Below are 20,374 nucleotides of genomic sequence, written 5' to 3' on the forward strand. Positions count from 1 at the left end.
TCTTTTTGAGCAAAAACATGAAATTTCACAAAACCTAACAAAACATCGGATTATTCAAAAAAGCACATCAGGCACTTTTTCTCAAAACATTGCATGTTGAATCCAAAAAATGGACATAACAATAAGGCTTATTCTAATTAAATAATCATCAATTATACTAGCGTGTAACGCACCTCCGGTGGTTTGAAATTTCGACAAATCAAAAAAACTGCACATATTGGAAAACAAGGCTGCATCCTGTGAAAGCACTCTGAGAGCCTCCAGATTGGTAATTTCAAATTTTGTAAAGTTTTTTATTCAAGTTATTTTTTAATTCAAAATTTGAAAAACCATAAAAGTATAAGTTTTATATCAAAGTTCTTAGTAAATTTTTAAAATGACAAAAGAAGTGTCCAACCTCGTAAACTAAAAGCAATTGAGTAGCCGCTCAATTGCTTTTAGACTACTAAGAGTAATCTCACAGTACCCAATTAAAGCGCTGGGAATTTCAAATTTCGAGAAACTTCAAAAGTGTTTTCTAATAAAATTGTTGTAAGAAAACCACAAAAAACGTCATTTCTCGAAAACTACAAGAATTTGGGCAGTCAAATTTAGAGGCAGGACTCACAATCCCTGATATTATCCTGACAGCACCCAACTATAAGGTTGCTGTTATCAAAAATTTTGCTTAACTTTCAATTTGATTCTCTAATCACAAAAATCGTCGTAACTCGTACACTAAAACGAATTGGGTATTCATACTTGGAAGCCAAATTCTTCACTCCTTGTGAGAAAAACCCTGACCGCATCCCATGATTAGGTTGCTTATTTTGAACTCAGTGAAATAAACACTGAATTGTAACTGGAAAATTGAAAAAAAAAACACTTGACTATTGCAATATACGATAGAGCTTAAACATGAGAAAAAAAAACTTTCGTTAAACACCCAAAAATAATACGTTGAAAAAGCTTAAACATGGCGAGATAATGAAGCCCGCATTTAAAAATATAACAAGCGCATAACATGCATGCACCTACGGTGCCTCAAATAGATCGCTGAACGTAAAAAGAGCTTCCTAAAATCTGTACTAAAACTGCGCTATTTAATGCAACCGTGAAGCTGAACTGCGCTCATATCATGAGTTTCTGTTTCATAAAAACATATAGCGAAAACCAAATTGATTTGAGCAGATAGTATTAGAGAACATAATTTCTACCCTTGATTGTTGCCTCACAGCATCCCACCGTATGGTTGAGAATTTTAATTTCTAATATTTATTTTTAAATCTTCAAGTTTTGTGGAAAAAGTACTGATACAATCATGAAGAACGCCATTTCTCAGAAACAAAAAAAATGGGCAGTAAAAGCTCTCAGCCAAGTTTTTACAAGGAAAATACCCCTGAATGTACCGACAAAATCCATCGGGTTGAGGCTTTCAAGATTGGTTAGTTTTTTCAATTCAAAATTTTTGGAAATTAAAAAATCGCTCGGAGACCATAAAAATTTGAGCTGTATTTTTAGAGCTCAGATTTGCAACACTGTTGTGTAACTGACAGTAACCCGCATTCGATTTGAGAATTGGTCTGTTAGCTTTTTTATTTCAATTTTAAAAAAAAACATGGAAAAATCACAAAAACGCCACATCTCGGAAACCATAAAAACGAATTAGACCAGTCACATTTGGAGAAAAGAATTGCAGCTTCTGGATGTACCCTGACAGTAAAAAAAAACGTAGGACTAAGAATTTCAAGTTCCATTTTTTATATCTAATTTTTTTAAACAAAAAACATAAATCCTAAAAAACGCCATATCACGAAAACCAAAAAGATTTGAGCAGTCGTTTTGTACGCTAGCTTTGCAATCCCTGACTGTATCCTGACTGCACTCCACTAGACGGTTGAGAGTTTCAAGTTCGGTTAGTTTTTTGTATATCTAAGTTCTACGGAAAAAACGACAACATAAAAAACGTCATATCTCGAAAACCAAAAGGATTTAAGCTGTCATACTCGGACACCAGCTTTGAAACCCCCGAGTGTACCCTGACATCACCCCACTATAAGGTTGCGAACTTAAAATTTAGTGTGTGAAACCCGACTATAAGCGAAACAAAAGTTTTGATAGTTTTACGTAGCGAATATACAAAAAATGTAGAGTTAAATTAAAGCATTCGGGCTCCAACAGCTTTTAAAACGTCGACTTGAGTAAACATTTCAACCCTTGCAATGTTTTGACCTTTTAACGGACCAACAGTACAACTTCTTAAACAGTATTACAAAATACGATATAACATAACCGTGCAAAAATTCTTTCTTTACACATTCAAAAAAAATAATACGTTGAAAAAGCTTGAGCATGTCAACAAAGGGACTTCCTAAATATGTGTCAAAAGAAACGTCAATTAAATAATGTAGAGATAGATAGATAGATAGATAGATAGATATTAGACTCGCTACGCTCCCAAACCTCTCAGCTCAGTTTTCGATTTTGTCGATAACTTTTATTTGCATCACCTACATTTGATTGCTGTTGTACTTACAATATAGTTAAAGGTTAAAATTTCATTTCATTCAGTAAAACAGATAGGTTACTCGTTACTAGTTTCGACGCAAAAAAAAACTTAATCATATTTTGAAAATGCCAATCAAATAGCAAATATCCAGATGATCTAGTCAAACTAAAGAACTGTCTGTAATTTCAAAAACCATCTCCCTTTAGCTATTTTAATGTTTCTTGAACATCCTCTTCTCATAATTAGCACACGTTAAGGGCTCTAAGCTTTTCAGAGTAATTTCGAAAACCAAACTGGAAGTCTTCGGATAGTTTTAGAAAAAAATATGCATACAAATGTGAATAATCAGCCTTATAAAAGCTCAACTGCTCAGAATTTGCTGCAAAGATGGCTGCTTCTTTTTTCTCCATTTCGTTCATATAAAAAATGGAAATAGGAATGGTGGAATTGATTAAAAACGATTCAAAACGGACTATTTCTGATGTTTTAGTTTTTGCACGATTAAGCCCAATACAGAAATACTATCAATATTGCAATCAACAACAACAATACAATCAAAACAAGAAAAAATAAGTAAACAAACGTAGAAAAATACAAAATGCCCCATAGGATTCGAACCCTCGACCAACAGAGTTAAAGTGCTATCTCTTCAAGAGCAATTTCCTGCCTACCGAACACCAGTCATCAATAAAGCGGATAACACACATGCTATATTAATTGCCATATAGTTAGAAATTAGAGCAGTACACAGATCTTGAGCAATAATTTTTACGAATTAGGCTGGCGAAAAAAGATCTCGTTATATAACACACTCATTTGCTCTAAACAGAAACGGGAAACTAGAAAAACCACTTCACAATAGGATTTCACATCACAACTTCGAGCAAGTATGTCAACTAATCTTAAAATGACTAAACTTAGTTATCGATTTCATTGTTTTTGAATAAGTTGTTAAACAAGTGAAGTAGTTAAGGAAATGTTGATTACAGGAGCATAAACATTTCCTTGACCGATTTGACTCTTGCTTATTTCAAATGTATTATAATTAATTCAGAAAATTCCTTCATTTGGAATCAGTGGATGGCAAAAATCGCCTGACATGATGTTCAATTTATTACAAAGAGGCAAAGAAAATGTACACAAAACTCGAAAAATTGATCTTTCGTTATCAAAACAGTTGGTTTTTTAAAAAAAATATGCCAAGACAAAAGAATGAGAAATTTGCATTAGAAGAAAACTTACCAAGAGTTAACAAAGCCGCAAATATTTGAGCAGAAACTCTTTCAGCCAAAAAGTTTTAAACGGCCTCACCCTCCTCAAAACACTCAATAAAACCAAGATACCAACCCAAACACACAAGAAAACCAAGATACCAGCCCAAAATAATGCAAGCCAAATTTCTATTAATTCGGAAAAAAACTAAATGTTGCCAAGTTAAATTGGTAAAATAACAACTAAGATAAAAGCAAACTTCGAATAATACGGATATTAAAAACGCTAACATGCTCAATAATGTGTTGTAGCATTTTCAACAGAAGGGACAGAGAGGAGTACAGAAGATGAGTCTTGCGAATAAAGTTATTTAAGAAGAAAAAATCCCGGTTGAACACACTTGCAATAACAAGCATAAAGAAGATTCGACCGCTCAAAGTTAAGCCAAAAAACACTCAAGTCGAACCAAAAACGTATTAAGTAGGTTGATAGCTAACGACTATGACTACTTCAATTCAGTAACTGCACTTAGGAAGCACAGAAAAAATATTACGAGCCAGTTGCTTAGCAAATAGCACAAAATGTACAAATCACGATGATCTGAAAGAATTTCAATAATTAAAAGAATTTAAAACATTGAAAAAACTCCAAATTTAGCAAAGGGAAAATGAAGTTCCGACCGCAGTCACGACAGTGAAATTTATTTAAAATTAAAAATACAAAAGAATTTTCCTTTTAGGGGAACGGTTGAAACTTTGGAAAAGGGCTTCAAATGAAATATCAAAGGTAAACACCCAGAGCCAGTGATTAAGCGTGTAGCTAAAAATTCTTCTTATTACAAGGATTTCGGAGATAATGAACAAAAAACTTCATTTATAAAAATCAATTTTAAAAAATTCCTGTTAATTATAGCAAGGGCAACTGAATTTAGTATAAATTCAATTTCGCAATATTTGCCTAACTAAAAAAGCGTCAAAAATAAACTTAAACTAAATGTGGAGGTCAGCCTCTCATCTATTTTTGCTTTTTAGTTTATAAAACAAAATATGAAAACCACGTTTTGAAATGATTTTTATTGGAATCCAAAACACGGCAAAAGATCTCTACACATGACACTGGGAAAACTTTCCTCGGGGCACCAAAAATCTCTACGCCATATTTCCTTCCCACCCCTTAACGAAGAAGACAGGGGCTGGTTACAAAAACAAAAACGGTAGAACTCTGAAAGATGTCTTTTTTTTGAAATCTTGTTTTGTTGCATCTTTCAGAGTTCTACCATTTTTGTTTTTGTTACCAGCCCCTGTCTTCTTCGTTAAGGGGTGGGAAGGAAATATGGCGTAGAGATTTTTGGTGCCCCGAGGAAAGTTTTCCCAGTGTCATGTGTAGAGATCTTTTGCCGTGTTTTGGATTCCAATAAAAACCACCGCTTTGAAAACTACGGTATTCGATCCTCGGCCCTTCCAGCCAAAAGTATTTTTCCTTAACCACTAATCAACTGCTTGCAATTCACGACTTCCACACAAGAATAGTAATTCATAGGCAGCAATGAAAGAGCTTTTACATAAACGCGGAAAGCCAATTCCTTAAACGCGGAACACCAATTTTAAAAAATATAAAACAGAACTTTGCTATTTGGTTCGAAGTGAATTTATGCTAAAACATAGAACCAGAAATAGGAAAAAAAATCTTTAACTTAAAGCAGCCAAAAGGATAAAACAACAAGGATAGCCAACCAGGTTCCCACGTAGTCTCAAAACTTGCTGTACTGACATTCGCACAGATAATAAGAAAGCCAAATAAAGATACTTAGTAAAACAGTCTTTTTTTCGTTTTGATAAGTAGCAAATCAAAAAAACAGACGACTATATAATAATTTATATGTTCAAAACTTTGCTTAAAAACGTATAAAGTTTGAAGTTTTGATACGCCCTGATTTTTATGGAATTTGTAAACAAGTGCGGTGAAAACCTTTGTGGTACTTATATTGCTTGTCTGGTAATTGTGGGTCACTGACGGATCACGCTTCGCACTGAAGGCACTGACCGGACAGACACCATAATCACCCTGATCGGTTGCCGGTTTCGACCACATTTATCTAAGTAAACCAGTTTAAAACCTGAATTTTTTAAACTGCTGTATTAAAAAAAATAACAGTTTTATTCCAACTTATTTTTGGGCGATGTGACAAGGCTCAATTAACGATATTTTGCAATCATGAGGTAACTGTAGATAAAAATTAGCAAAAATGCAGATAAATTAGATCGGAAGTTCATTGTCCTATGTGTCTGAAAAACGAGAATGTTTGTTATCACACTTTCTCGACACGGAGACATTTTTGGAATCAAAAGTAATTAAAAACTTTGTTCAAAGCGCGATCAAATCATTTCGATTATTAATTGAGGCACCTGATTTTGAAGAAAAAAACAACTGAACATACCCGAAGAGATTCCTCTCTGTTTTCAAAGGTGGGAATAGCAATCCTCTGCAAGCCATTCTACCTAAAGGCCATCATTTATCTTGCGCACTTAAAATGTTTACAAAACGTTTAACAGAAACCAATTAGTACCCGGTTGCAATACTTACACATTCTTGTCAGCGCTACGCAACAATTAATGCCATAGAGCCAAAAAAATGTCACCACAAATCGAAAAAAAATGTATCTTTCAAAATGAAAACAGGTAGTTTAAAAAAAAACAAGCCAGGTTTAAACAATGTGAAATTGCATGACAAAAAAAGCTACCAAGAAACAAAAAAGCAGAAAAACCTGAGCAGAAACTCTAAGCCAAAAAAGCAAGACCTCATCCTCCCTAAAACAAACACACAACACACACACGCAAAAAAAAACTTTTTCGCACATGAGACGAGGCAATTTGAGTATACCAAGCCACGATAAAATAGTCTAAAAGCCATTGAACAGAAAAAAGAAACGAAAAAAAAAAAATTTAATATTGCCGAACTGAGTCGGTAAAATTAGAACCAACAGAAAAACCAAATTACGAATAGCACGGATATTTGAAACGTTAGCATGCTACAACATGTCTGTTGCAGCATTTTCAACAGAAGGGACAAGAAAAGGAATCCAAAAGATGAGTCTTCCGAATATAGTCATTGACGATCAAACATCTTGTTCCCGGTACCAACACACTTGCTGTCGCAATTTTAATAAAAAACTTCGAACGCTCAAAATTAAGCCAAAAAACACTCTTGAACAGAAAAAAAAGATTTAAAAAAAACACCCTTTTGAACCAATCGAGTCGAATACAAACACGTATTAAGAAATTTGATAGCAAACGACTATTATTATTTCAATTAGTCACAGCAATAAGCAAACAAGGGAAAAAAGGCGAGCCTCGAATTGCTATGCAAATAGCACGAAATGTTTCAATCACGATGATTTGAAAAAAATATTTCAATGATAAAAAATTTAAATATGGAATACAATTCCAAACTTATTAAAGGGAAAATGAAGCAGCCACAACAGTGAAATTTATTTAAAAGGAACAAAAAATTGAAACAACTTTCCTTGGGGGGAACGATTGAATTTTTGGAAAAGGACTTCAAATGAAATATCAAACTTAAGCATTTAGAATATTTGTGCGCGTAGCAAAGATTTCTCACTTTCACAGGGATTTAAAAGAAAATGGACGAAAAAGCTTTATCTATAAAAATTTCTGACGTTTATAGCAAGAGTCAACTAAATTAGTCAAAAATTCAAAAAATAGTTTATACTAACTAAATCACCGTAAAAACTAAAGTTAAGTAAATGGGGAAGGTCAGCCTCTCACCCATTCTCGTCTAATTTGCCTAAAAAAGGGATCTATATTCAGACGCAATTTTGAATTAACATTTTGGAATCGGAAACACGATAGAAAATCTCTACATATGATACTCTGAAAAATTTCCTCGAGGCACCAAAAATTGGGCGGAACAAGACACTCTACGCCATAGTTTCTTCCCACCCCTATTAGACAGAATGCAGGGGCGTGATAACAAAAATGAAAAATGGCAGAGCTCTGAGAAATGCAAAAAAAAACACTAATTGAAAAAATCGAGAAATATCGCCGCTTTGAAAACTACGGATTTCAATTCTCGGCTCTTCCAGCCAACAGTAACTTGCCTCAACGACTCATCAGTTACTTGGATTACACTTCCTTACATTCAATAGTAATTCATAGGCAGCAATAAAAGCCCTTCTCTTAAACGCGGATAACTAATCTAATGCTAATGGATGTCACCATAGACAACTTAAATATTTTAAAATTTCAAAACAGAAACTTGCTATTTTGGTTGGAACGTGAACTTATGTTTTGACATATAATCAGAACTGAGTAAACAAAAATCTACAACTTCAAGCAGCCAAGTGGATAAAACAACAAGGATAGCCGACAGGGTTCCCACGGCGTCTCAAAAATGTATAGTACTGACAATCGCACTGAGAACTCACTGATAACTATAAATGCCAAATAACATTCTCCGAAAAAATCTAAATAATCAGTTTACAGAAAAAATAATTTTTCAAACTGCCGCACTAAAAAATTAAGATTCGGTTTCCAAATGATTTTTTGCCGATGGGACAGAATTCAATTCAACAATATTCTGCAGCCATAAGGTAATTATAGCTAAATGATAACAAAAAAAAGTTAAATTAAATTGGAAATTGACTGTCCTCCGTGTACATTAATCTGAAAAATGGGAAATTTTATGATCATACTTTCTCGACACGGAGGCATTTCTTTAAATCAAAATTATATTTGAGAAAATTTTTTTGAACATTTTCAAATTTTTTGCAAACACTTTAAATTTTTTTCAGCCCAAGGATTTGAAATGGAAACTTGGAGTAAAACTTTCGCGGCTGAAATCAGGGGCGGATCTAGGATTTTCTCGCGGGGGTGGATTATCAAAAAAAAATTGAAAGTTATGTCGACCTTTTTTTAGGTCGACAAAATTGATTTTTCGAGCTCTCCCCAAGGATTAAATAGACCCTGTATTGGTCAAATTTTGTGCGCCGCAGTCGAATTTTTGAGAGAACAGGCCAAATAGGGTATTTTTAGGAACTTTTTGGAAAATTTTGACAAAAAATCGCTGTTTTTTGGCGTGCGCTCCCTCCTCAAAATTAGTATATATTGGCGCCGAAAACGCCTTTAGGGTCCGTCACCAAAAATGGATACCTCAAAATAGTACAAAGGGGGACCCTTTGGGTTGGTAGGGGGTCGAATTCCTGAGGGGGCCGTCATCCAACTTGCGCACACAAAATGTTTAAAAACGTTTAACCGAAACCAATTAGTAGCCGGTTGCAATCCTTACACATTCTAGGTAGCACTACGCAACAGATTAATGTCTCTCCAATTATAATTTTTCCAGTCAGATATTTGTATACTCAAAAGAGTACCGAGGAGGACGCGGGCGGCCCCTCCTCAATCATGGCTGGCAAAGTTACCTCTTTGGTACTGTTTTACGACATTCATTTCTTATTCACCAATTCTAAAGCTTATCTAAAGGCGCCTTCGGTGCAAATATACACTAAATTTGAGGGGCGTGGTTGGAAAGTCAGCATTTAGAAATTGTTTCCGACGATAATCAGAATTCAGGCAAGACATGTCTCTTTAGTCTTTCAGCAGAAACTTTTAAAGTCAAAATAATTCTCTGGGAAAAAAATGAAACCTCAATTGCCTTTAAAAACTCTTGCACCCGCAACTGTCTCAGAGATCTTGGTATTTCAGAAATAACTTAATTGATTCTCCCAAGGGGGCGAAAAGTCATTGTAGCCTGCCTTTTGTATCACTTTATATCTGATTTACAGCGGCTAAGGCCTGAATGACCGCCTCTCGGGAACCCTCATTTAGCATTGACGTCATTAGAGAAACAGGATGTGGACAGGAAAGAAGCTATTGTTTTAAAACAACGGCTAAGTCAAACCAACCTACTCAATTTGCAGAATTCGATGCCATGCAAAAAACTGCTGACATCAATCGATCCACCGTAAAAAAAATACATGAGCATGAAAGTTCATAAAATGACTAATTTAAGCACAAATGATTCTGGTTCAAAATTCCGAAAACTTGCGGTAATCATATTTATTGTTCAAACAAACTATCTCAAATCCAATTTGAACATGTTTTCAGGAAAAAAAAACTTTACAATTTAGGTCACCCGGGGTCTTCTTTTGAATGAAAAGGATCGCCTAATTTTTCTTCGAGGTAGCCACCCTTTCGGCTTAGTCATTATAAGAGGCTCTAATTCTGGATCCACATCGTCAATCATAGAAAGGGTTTCAGAAGTTTCCAAAGGCCAGGGTCGTTTATCGGATGGGTAAAGAAAGTCCATCTCGTAAAACCGTGCCGGATCCTCCAGTTTCTTTGAATTGATCTCTTCACGGTCAAATACTTCATCAGACACAAACTTACTTCCACTGCATTTTCGACCCGTCAGAGGATCGATTACAGCTCCAGCTTTAAAAATTATTTTCTCCATTTCGAACCAAACTTCTTTACCTTCCAAGTCCCAATCAATTGGAGAGTCAAAAGTCTTCGGAAAACTTACAAACTCGCTTGTCCTTCTAGCTAAAACTATATCGCCAATATTGCAAATATTTTTCGAGTCATAAAGATACAGATCTTGTCTGACATCATAGAGACGACTGGTTTTTTCACTCAGTTCTGAACGGGTGAAGAAAGCCAGAGGAAAGTTTGGGATTCGTGCTGCTCCAATTTGGCACAAGAATCGGTCAAGAGGTATTGACGACCCCCATGATAACTCTTTAAGTCCGTGGCGGAAAAGACGGTTCATTCCATCTGAAAAACCAACTCTAACAAAAAATAAGTTTTAACTCCATTTCTAGCGATCATTTTTGAAATCTAAAAAGAGGACCCGGTGCATAACACAAAACTCAGGCGCATATATGAATAGATAAACAGTTGATAGATAAAACATGATTTTATCATGTCAACAAAACCGAGTTTTATCTACATTTTCGAGCTAAAACATCTTTTTATTATGTCAACAAAACGCAGTTTTATTAACCTTTTCGCACATAGGCAAAGCGGAACTCAACATCATTAGCAATGAAAAAATACACGCTCAAAAAAAAATCCCAAAACCTCGCATTCAAGAAACAAAACCCATTATCGGGCAAGCTTATTATATGAACAAGAAAACTCAATTGACAATTTCCAAAGCCTTGCTCATAGGATCGAAAACAAACCAATAAAAAAGACAAGAACAAAGCGAGCTTCGCTCATCAACTTGAGATAGAAAAAAATGTATTTATAAACAAAAAACCATATATTGTTCTCGCTTTTCAGATTTCATAGAAATCGAAAATCGAAAAACATCATTCCGAATTCCGCAAAATTCATATCACAGATTATCACTTCTGAGCAGTTACTATCGTCACAATTGACCTGACTTTTCCATAAATAAGAAACAACAGCGCGTACGATATGAATGAGCTTAAGTTTCAGGGAAAAAAGTAAGGCAAACAAACAAAGAAAAAAGGATAGTCGGTTATTGTGCAAGTAGCACAGAATGTTCCGACCATAGTCTTAACACGAATACAACAATTTTTTTTCAAATTAGTGTCATTTTTTTCTTCGTGGTGTGATAAAAGGAGCTGAACGGAAAAAAAACTGGAGATTAGGTATATTCGACAGTCATAGTAAAATAAGCAAATTGAAAAACAATTTTTGTAGAAAAATTACTTGAAAAACGAAGAAAAAAATTTTTAAAAAAGTTCTACAGTTTTTGATTCCAAAAGGCGCTAAAATACTCAAAATAAACTAACGTTACTCAAGTAAAACAAATTTTTTACGTTTTAAATTCAGCTGTTGTAAGCTTTTAAGCAATTAAAGTAAGAATAAAGCTCGCTCGCTTTATTCGCTCGATTTAAGATGAAAAATCAGAAGTTTCGAGCCGCTTTTGCACAAAAATGGGAACATTTTTTAGAATTTTTTTAAATGTGGTTCGAATCACGACTGTAACGGCTTTAATGTGATATATTACTCAACCCAGTCCGATGATTATTTGTGGTACCTCTATTTTAAAAAAGAAAATAACTTAAGCCGACCCGAATACAAAGTTCCTCCGCAGTTTCAAGATGATAATTCCTCCCCAAGATGAACTGAAACGTAATGCAGTTGAAATCATCCGAAATCTTTCATTATACTTTCCACCAAATCCACTTCATTACTTAAGTCATTACATCGGGTTATCAAATCAAGCGACACAGGAATGCAAGCTTCAGCGATAACTAGTACGCCACGCTGAGCACAATTAATTCGGAAAACTGTTTTTCATGTCAGAAATCTGATTATTTTAAAACTAGTTTTGACATCTTCATCCTCACAGTTTAGAATCCGGCAGTCATAAGCGCAGATATTTTTAAGTGAACGAGATAACATAATAGTGAAGCTACTGCAAAAATAAATATAAATATCAGCTCAAAACCCATTTCATATTTCAAAACAAAAAAGTTCACAAATCTTCATAAAATGAAAATTATTGTAAGTCTATTGTGAGTCAAACAGACACAAACAACAAAAAATTACTTGCAATAATAATTTTGTTTTTAATATTCCAGCCACTGCCGATTTCTTAACAAGGTTAACTGCTTCGAAAAGTTGCCACTAGACATCATTAACATCCATAACTGCAAGTCTAAATATGAAGCAAAAAGATTGGATCCTAAATGAAAATTTAATGCATATAGAAATTTTTCAAGTTAAAATTGATAGCGAAAAAAAAACTTCCAACAAAAGACAGGCGAAATGTTCGCGCTTAAATTCAGTCCTTACAAAACAAATATTACAACAAAAAACTAAATGGAATTTAATTACATAAATTTGACACAGAGCTGAAGCTGAGCTGGGCAAACACTAGAGAGAAACGACAAAAAAGCAGCTCTGTGAATTGAAGTAAGAAAAGGTAAAAATAAGCCTAGAAAATTATAACTTTTGCTGCGGCGGATTCGATCCTACGACCGGGTGATTTAAAATCCCCCGTCTTCGCAACTGAGGCACGAGCCAGCAAGATTTACTAACACTCTAACACTTGCCACCAATCAGGTACATACTTATAAACTGCCAATGCTATGCAGCAAACGTGGCACCAAATTCAAATCGACACAATTTTGCATGTAATAAACTGGAAAGAACAGACAATTTATGTATGAAGTATGCATTCCAAAAACTTGCGAGAAAAATTTCTGAAAACGCGATTTTTCCACAGAGGCGAAGCTGAGCTTCACACCACTTGCGATACAAACCAAAAAAGCAGCTAAGTCGAAAAAAATCAAAAATAACAAAAAAAAACAAGATTTATCGAATGAATAAGGCTTGTTTTGAAACAAAAACATGCTAAGACAAAAGAATATAAAATTAGCATTAAAAGAAAAATTATCAAGCGGTAACAAAGCAACAAAGCCGAAAATACCTGAACAGAAACCTTAATGCCGAAAAAAACTTATAAAAAAACATAAATCCCCTCGCCCTCAAACACTATCAAATAAAACAATATGAGGCCACTATGCAAATATACCCTTGCCCGAAACCTATAAAAACGAAAAAAGCCAATTAAATTAAAAAAACCGATATAAGCCGATGTAAGACAGGCTGAAACCTATCACGCCAAGAAAACTTTCTTTTTAAAGCCGTTTAAAAAAAACGGAAATTGAACCAACAAAAACTAAGACGAAAACCACAAATCCGAAAAAAAAATTGAGAAAAGATAATTACAACCTGAAACGGGCTTGAAGTACTTATATTTGACTTTTGAAGAAAATGAGTGTCAGAAGATCCTTTAGAAATGAAGATCCTTTAGAAGTGATTGAAGTGGTGCTCTACAAATGAAAAACTCTCTCGAAGTGATCCTGTGGACAAAGCTGTTTACGGGAAAAAAGTCTAGTACCCAATTACAATACCCTTGATTATCGCAAGGGTAATATTAGTAGTTGTTTGAAACAAATAGCTTATTTCTGCTCATTTGATGATTAAAAATGCACCATTGGTGTTAACTTATCACTAATCGAATGCCAAAGCACATGCTACCAAACTACCAATGCAGCCATCTTCAAAAATGCCGCCAGGAGTAATACTAAAAATTGCTACTCAGGTGGAACAAAGAATAGCCGTACCATTAAACTACGCTCGCTAGTGTTATGATAGACGGAATTTTCATTAGTAGACGGACTGAAATTTACACGAAACAGCGATTTGCACCGGATTGTATCCATATGGCGATTTACACAAGTGAAGAAAACACTCTTTTAAGCATATCTAAAAAATCGAAAATACTTTTTTTTGGGCAAGGACATTCTATATATCATATAACCTTGTTAACTTTTCTTTCTAGGTCAGTTAAAAGGGGCTCAATCATAACTATACAAACATTTCAAATGAAACATGAAATCAATTGACAAAAAATGTGGATGAACTAATGTGACACGTTCAAAGACGCAACCCGAAAAGGCAAAAACTCATATTTACTAACTAATCCAAAATATATTTAATCATACTAATTATAAAAACTGTTTTCAAAGATAGGCCTTGCTTTGCTCCTATATATAGCCTTAAAGCTCCTGCAAGTTCAAGAACAATTTATAATTAACACTTTCCGATAAAAAAATAACACAATAAGAAAACTGGATCAATTGGTCAATTTTTTATTCTGCTGATAAATCTTATTTATAAGTAACATCCGCTTTCGAGACTAGAAGTTGTTTGCGTTTTTCACTCTAATTTCGCTTTTGTTGTTAGCAGTTGAACTTGAATTAGACTCGAAAAAGCATATATAACTAAGAGCATTGTTACGTTCATTATTATGCATTAATGGACTTCTGTAGTTAGTAGAGCATTTGAAGACTGTTTCATTATCAAGATCTAAATAAATTGAATTCGTTTATTGACACTTAGAAATTTGCTAACTTTGTCTCGAATGATGTCCAATTTGTGTTCAACTCAAAGGGAGTTTAGCCAATTTTTGTCGGCTTAGTTGCAGCTCGATAAATGTTTCTGAATACTTAGTTCACGCATCAATCGAGACAAAGTTAGCGATTTTCTAAGTATTCAGCTAACTTTGTTGGCATCATTTGGGATACAAAACAAAAAAATCGAAAAGGTCGAAAAAACTAGATCTGTTGAAATAATTAAGGTTAGTTTTGAAACAAAAACGTGACAAGACATTAGAATTCGCAATAAGCATCAGAAGATAATGTACCCAGCGGTAACAAAGCCGAAAAACTTCGTCAGAAACCCTTTAATCAGACTTCTGAAAAGTTAATGAGTCCACCTCACCCTCAAAGTTAATAAGTCCTTCTCGTCCCAGGCGTATTGGTTTCCTACAGACTAAGTCTGCCGGAGACAATTAGAAATTTGAATTCATTATGAACCAGGATACCAATTGATTCAAGTGATTCTGTTAAACAAATTGTTAACCCAGTAAAGTCTATACTCCAGTTTGATAATGCTTGCTAATCGCAAGCGTATTCAATAGGTAAAGTTTTGATTCCGCTGGAAATGTACAACATTAAAGTCCACAATGGATCCTAGAAGTCATTCACGTTTTTGCTCTCCAGTTCCACGTTCTTAATTCGATAGCGCAATTTACCCAACTTTTAGCAGATGAGTTTGAGTTTAACTCAAAACGTGCATTTACATCTGAGTGCATTCAAGAAACAATAATATGAATGAATGCACGTCTGCAGTTACACGGAAGCGAAGCGTAGCTTCGCACCACTTGTGACAGAACAAACAAAAAATATACAAAAAGTCCAAATCAACTTTAACTCTAGCAAATGTCAAATTTTCGGATGTCTCGCTAGAAGTTCATTCTAGGCAAACATGCCAGACATTGAAATAATGAATAAGCAACTGAAAAAAACTTGCAAAGAGAAAATAAAGACGACAATCTTTGGGGGAGACAAATTTGCCTAAAAATATGATTGATTATACAGATTGTTGGAAAAGAGTCAATGAACGCAATAAAAAAGAAATACCGACAGAAAAATTAAACAGAAATAAATCTTTTTCAAAAAAATCGCAACTTTCGAATTTCAAAGAAGAAAATACATGCACTTGGAGCTCTTTTAAAAATTCTAGAACAATTAATTCTTGGCACTTTTTAGATAAAAAAGACTCACTTTGAGAAAACTGTATCAATAGGTAATTTTTTCAATTCGCTGTGAAACCTGCCAATTAAATACCACTTTCGAAACTAGAGGTTGATCACGTTTTTCGGTACTTTAACACTTTTGCTGTTTGATATTGGAGCTTGTCTTCCTTTTAACAAAGGAAATGAACTGAACGGTTAAAATCGAAAGTCAAATAACGAAAAAGTGAAATTGAGCCTGAATAAATTTCCTGGAAAACGAAACAAAAAAAATTCATCGCGACCTATATAAGAGTCTGAACTACGTTCATCGACTCTTTAAAAGATTTGTAGAGAAAAGAGAAGAATCATAAAAAGAAGACTTATTTGCGGAAAACAGTCTAGTTCCCGATTACATGACACTTGCTCTCTCGCAAGTGTAATTAGAGCATTTTAAGACTTTTTTCCTGAAAACAAAAACAACATCACTAATACCTACTAAGAGAACAAAAGTATAATAACACAGAGGCGAAGTTGTACTTCGCATACACAAGCAAAAATATGACCGATAACGCTACTGGGAAAAACTGAATGATTAAAACTTCGTGTCTACAAAATTTTTCGTAAGTGAAAAACGCCAATTATGAGTCAACGTAATTGCTAAGTGATGCAAGCCAATTATGACGCATTAGCAGTACCAATCTGTTCGAAAAAAAAACAGCTTTGCTTGTGTAAAGAGGAGAGAAGTATAATAAAGAAAAGATTTGTAAGAAAAGCTGTTTACGGAAAAAGTTATAGTTCCCGATTACAAGACACTTGCTCTCGCAAGCATAATTAGAGAACTCTAAGACTTTTTTCTGAAAACGAAAACAACATCAATAATACCTATATAAGAGTCTTCACTACGTTCATCAACTCTTAATAATAGCTTATGAAAAACAGAGGTAAACTTGGCTGTGACGAGGTAATTCAGGAGTGATTCCAGCTCTAATCGCTCTTCGCTACAAACTAGTCTGAAAAAAACTTCGCAGCTCAAATTGCAGACAGAAAGAGTTTTTAAAATGATTTTCATGGCTGTATTTTTTAAATCAGACTTTTTTGTAAGGCTCGATTTCGCGAGGAAAAAAAGACACCTCGATCTGATGTTTCTCCTCACCTTCGTTGATCGTGAAAATTTACTTTTTTATATAAATTTTGGGTTTGCCCATCAAATCTAGCTGTTTATTGGATAATGAATTACCTCTGCCCTCGTCTTTCTTCCTCTTTTCTTTGCCTTCACCTAGAGCTCAAAAAAACGAGAGCTATTAAAAGCAGTTGATTCTGCTCGTTCATCAAATGAATTTGTGACTGCAAAAAGAGCACATTTAAAACGCACACAAAGTCGGCTTGCGGTAAGGTAAAATAAATTCCATTATTCTTCAAAACTGCACCCAGATAGCTTGACCAATCAAAGAGATTCAACAATTGATATAAACAAAAGAAAGAGCTATGAAAAAATTGCAAAATTGCCAGCTCCGGGAATTTAAATAAATCAGGAACAGCAAACATCAAATGGAAACGAAATTTGACCAGAAGTATTAGTTTTAATCTTAAACGTCGAAACACGTGTTAGTATTAAAACCAATGGGTTTTTGCTGGAAAATTAATAATTTTGGCCATTATTCATGGTCAAATCTCGCCTAAAAATGGTTAGTTTATCACTTTTGGTAAATTAAATCCATCGAAACACTCGCGGGAAGAAAAGCAAGTCTAGTACGATCAATTGATTGTTTACTTTTTGTCCTGGTCATTTGTCCAGGTCAATCTGTCTTCGTAGAATTCAATGACAACTTGTGGACATTTAACATTAGCTTCTTTAGCCAGGACAATGTCTGTTTGATCACTTCCCTTCCACTTCATGAGGAACTTCAGTTCTCCTCCCGCATCCGTAGCTCCTAGGATCTTCTCAGGTTCCAGTTTCCTGTCAAATCCGTACACCTCGCCAGACTTGACACTGCCGCTGCCGGGACCTCTGCCGACGCTGTTACCTCCCGAGTCTTTCGGTTTTGCGGCCTTGGTCGTGTTTTCCTTATTCGTGGTCTGAAACACACGACTAAGGAATCGACCAACAAAACTAAATGGACTTTGACGCGCGACTCCATTTTCATCGACTCCCATACGCTCAAGCTCATCGGCATCGAACCAGTGCAGTTTAGTCACCGGTATATCACACTTTGGCTCCTCCCATATGAAATGCCCTAAGAACCTTCGCCAAGCACGCACAAAATATCCAGGTATCTTCTGGTCCAATTGAACCAGATACACACAATTAACAGCTTCGACTCTTAAATTATTCGATTCAATTTCAGCTTCATCTTCATCATCAGTATCATTGTCTTCACTCTGATGAAACAAAGCCATATTGGATTAAAACTTCTTCGAGAACTCAAACTAGCTAATTTCAATTGCCACAAAACATTTACATTGCGACTTACCAAATCTGCACAAGACAAAAGATCACAAAGAAAACAATTGAAGTCCTTTTATTTCCCCATCTAAAAATATAATTTAGACCATTAAAACTACAAGCATTCGCTACATTGAGAATCATGTATCTCCTTGTTTTTCCACACGGGTCAAAATGTTTTGAAACTTCGTTTCGATTTGCCTTGAATTAAGTTCATAATGAAACTTAAGTTCATTAAGACAAATGAATGTTAAATTAGCATCAAAAAAAACTTGCGAGGCCGACGACAACTTTTGAGCAGACACTCCTTGGCCCTTGAGCCGGAAAAAAATAATTTCAAAAAAAAACAACCTTAAGACAAGTTTTTAAGACCCAGTTTTTTGTTAGTTTAGCCGATGTTGTAAGCCGAAATAGCTTTGAAGTACTGAAGAAGCAGTCGTTTTTAAATGCAATGGCTGAAAGTTCATTGCTCACGCCCACTGAACACTACAAGAAAACCACAAACATGCAGATTGAACAGATTGTACCTTTTTAGCAGTCCTAGCCGCCTCTTGGGTCTCAAACTCCGCAATGAGGTCCGGGCAGTCCAGGTTCTCCTTGGGTTCCCACGTGTTGTCCTCGTCCCCGTAGCCCTTCCACTTGAGGAGATATTGTATTTTTCCAGCCACCAGTCGCTTCTTCACCACTTTCTCCACCACATACTCTTCCTCCTCCTCCGATTCCGACGCGGGCTTGTTGGATTCGTTGTCAGACATGACTCCTTTTCTAATTCAATGTTTTTTGTTATGGATCTGGGAAATCGGACCTGTGTCAGTAACTGGAACAAACTCAGGAGTAATGACTGAATTTAACCAAATTCCTGGCTAACAATATCTGTGAATAACAAGTGTCCTGTATTGGAATTAAGTCCGACCAACCTCTTATAAATTAACTTTCTGAGTGACTAATTAAACTATGCGTAACAGGATTTAATCCGCATTAGTCAAGTTGTGCCGTAAAAATGAGAATTATATTAACCTTATAAAGCTTTTGTTATCTCAATTTCGGATGGCAGTTTAGAGTTACAAATAATACGAGGAGATACAATTATTCTCACCAATAATTAGCAGTTTTGTAGCACTCAGCACTATTATTTTGATGAGTCAATTTGCGTCCTGGCCTCAAATATTGGGAAGTTCCTCACACTATTCAGCTTGATTCAAAACAATCTATAATGAAAATACAACTTAAATTAAGAATATTATCTATTTGCTGAAGTCAAGTATCGCATGGACAACAACAAGCAATAAAATGTTCCACGTCTAGAGCGCTGAGTTCGTGCGGACGTTCAAATTTAGATATACACAAACTAAACCAGCAACTCAGTAGCAGATTTAGGGTGAGGCGGACTAACCCTCTCTTCAAATCACCCAAAGCAGGGGCGGATCTAAGATTTTCTCGAGGGGGAGGGCGGATTTTCAAAAAAATTTCGAAAATTTTGTCGACTTTTTTAGGTCGATCAAATTGATTGATTTTCCGAGCTCTCCCAACATCCGCTTCGCCCCCCCCCCCCCCCCCCCCCTAAATCCGCTACTGACCCAAAGCGTCCCACTTTTGATCATATTTTGGGTGCCGACAAAATGCAATTTGCCGACAAAATGCAAAAATTGTGTTTAAAGTACTTTCGAAACTTATCATTAGGTACTTCGACACCAATTTTTATGCACATTATATGTATTTTTAAAAAAGTTATTAAAAGCGGAACTTTTGAAAATGATTTGACGAGAAAGGCGGTCTGGTCTTTTTTACTGATTCAGAAAAGCAGTAAAAATTAAACAGCCAACTGACTGTTGGAAAAGAGTAATGAACGCAAGGAAACTGAAAATAAATCCGACTTGAAAATTAGATGGCCTTAAAATTCTTTGAACTTGTAGAACATTTTATGATGGACACTTTTTAAAAAAAATTAACCCAATTTGAGAAAACTGGATCAAAAGGTAAAACTTCTAATTCGCTGGGAAATCTTTTAATTCCACTTTCGTTTTCAGAAGTCCTATACAATTTTCGTGGCCTTTACATTTTTGCTATCCGACAGTGGAATTTGCCTTGCCTTCCTTTTAACAAGGGAAACGCACTGAACTTGAAAAGAAATCACAAGTCAAACCGCGCAA

The 20,374-nt window shown here is 35.1% G+C and overlaps 2 protein-coding genes across 3 annotated transcripts in view; one reads left to right on the plus strand and one right to left on the minus strand.

Moving 5' to 3' along the window:
* Positions 1–7,145: 7,145 nt before the first annotated feature.
* Positions 7,146–20,374, plus strand: part of LOC134852172 (ras-related protein ORAB-1-like) — a 245,776-nt gene continuing 232,547 nt past the window's right edge. Inside the window, exon 1 of the mRNA XM_063868485.1 lies at positions 7,146–7,157. The gene's annotated coding sequence lies outside the window, so the exon portion shown is untranslated. The remainder of the gene's footprint in view (positions 7,158–20,374) is intronic.
* On the minus strand, positions 17,081–19,433 carry LOC134851099 (chromobox protein homolog 1-like). 2 transcript variants are annotated; one of them, XM_063867029.1, is made up of 3 exons: positions 19,321–19,433; positions 18,752–18,989; positions 17,081–17,857 (listed from the first exon to the last, which is right to left on the minus strand). In XM_063867029.1, exons 2-3 carry the CDS (start codon positions 18,977–18,979, stop codon positions 17,549–17,551), a joined length of 537 nt encoding a protein of 178 aa, XP_063723099.1. In that variant the 5' UTR covers positions 18,980–18,989; positions 19,321–19,433; the 3' UTR covers positions 17,081–17,548. The 2 variants fall into 2 exon arrangements, with proteins under 2 accessions (XP_063723099.1, XP_063723098.1); XM_063867028.1 differs by having other exon boundaries at positions 18,752–19,041.

This window comes from Symsagittifera roscoffensis, chromosome 7 (assembly GCF_963678635.1).
Source record: "Symsagittifera roscoffensis chromosome 7, txSymRosc1.1, whole genome shotgun sequence".
Lineage (NCBI taxonomy): Eukaryota > Metazoa > Xenacoelomorpha > Acoela > Convolutidae > Symsagittifera > Symsagittifera roscoffensis.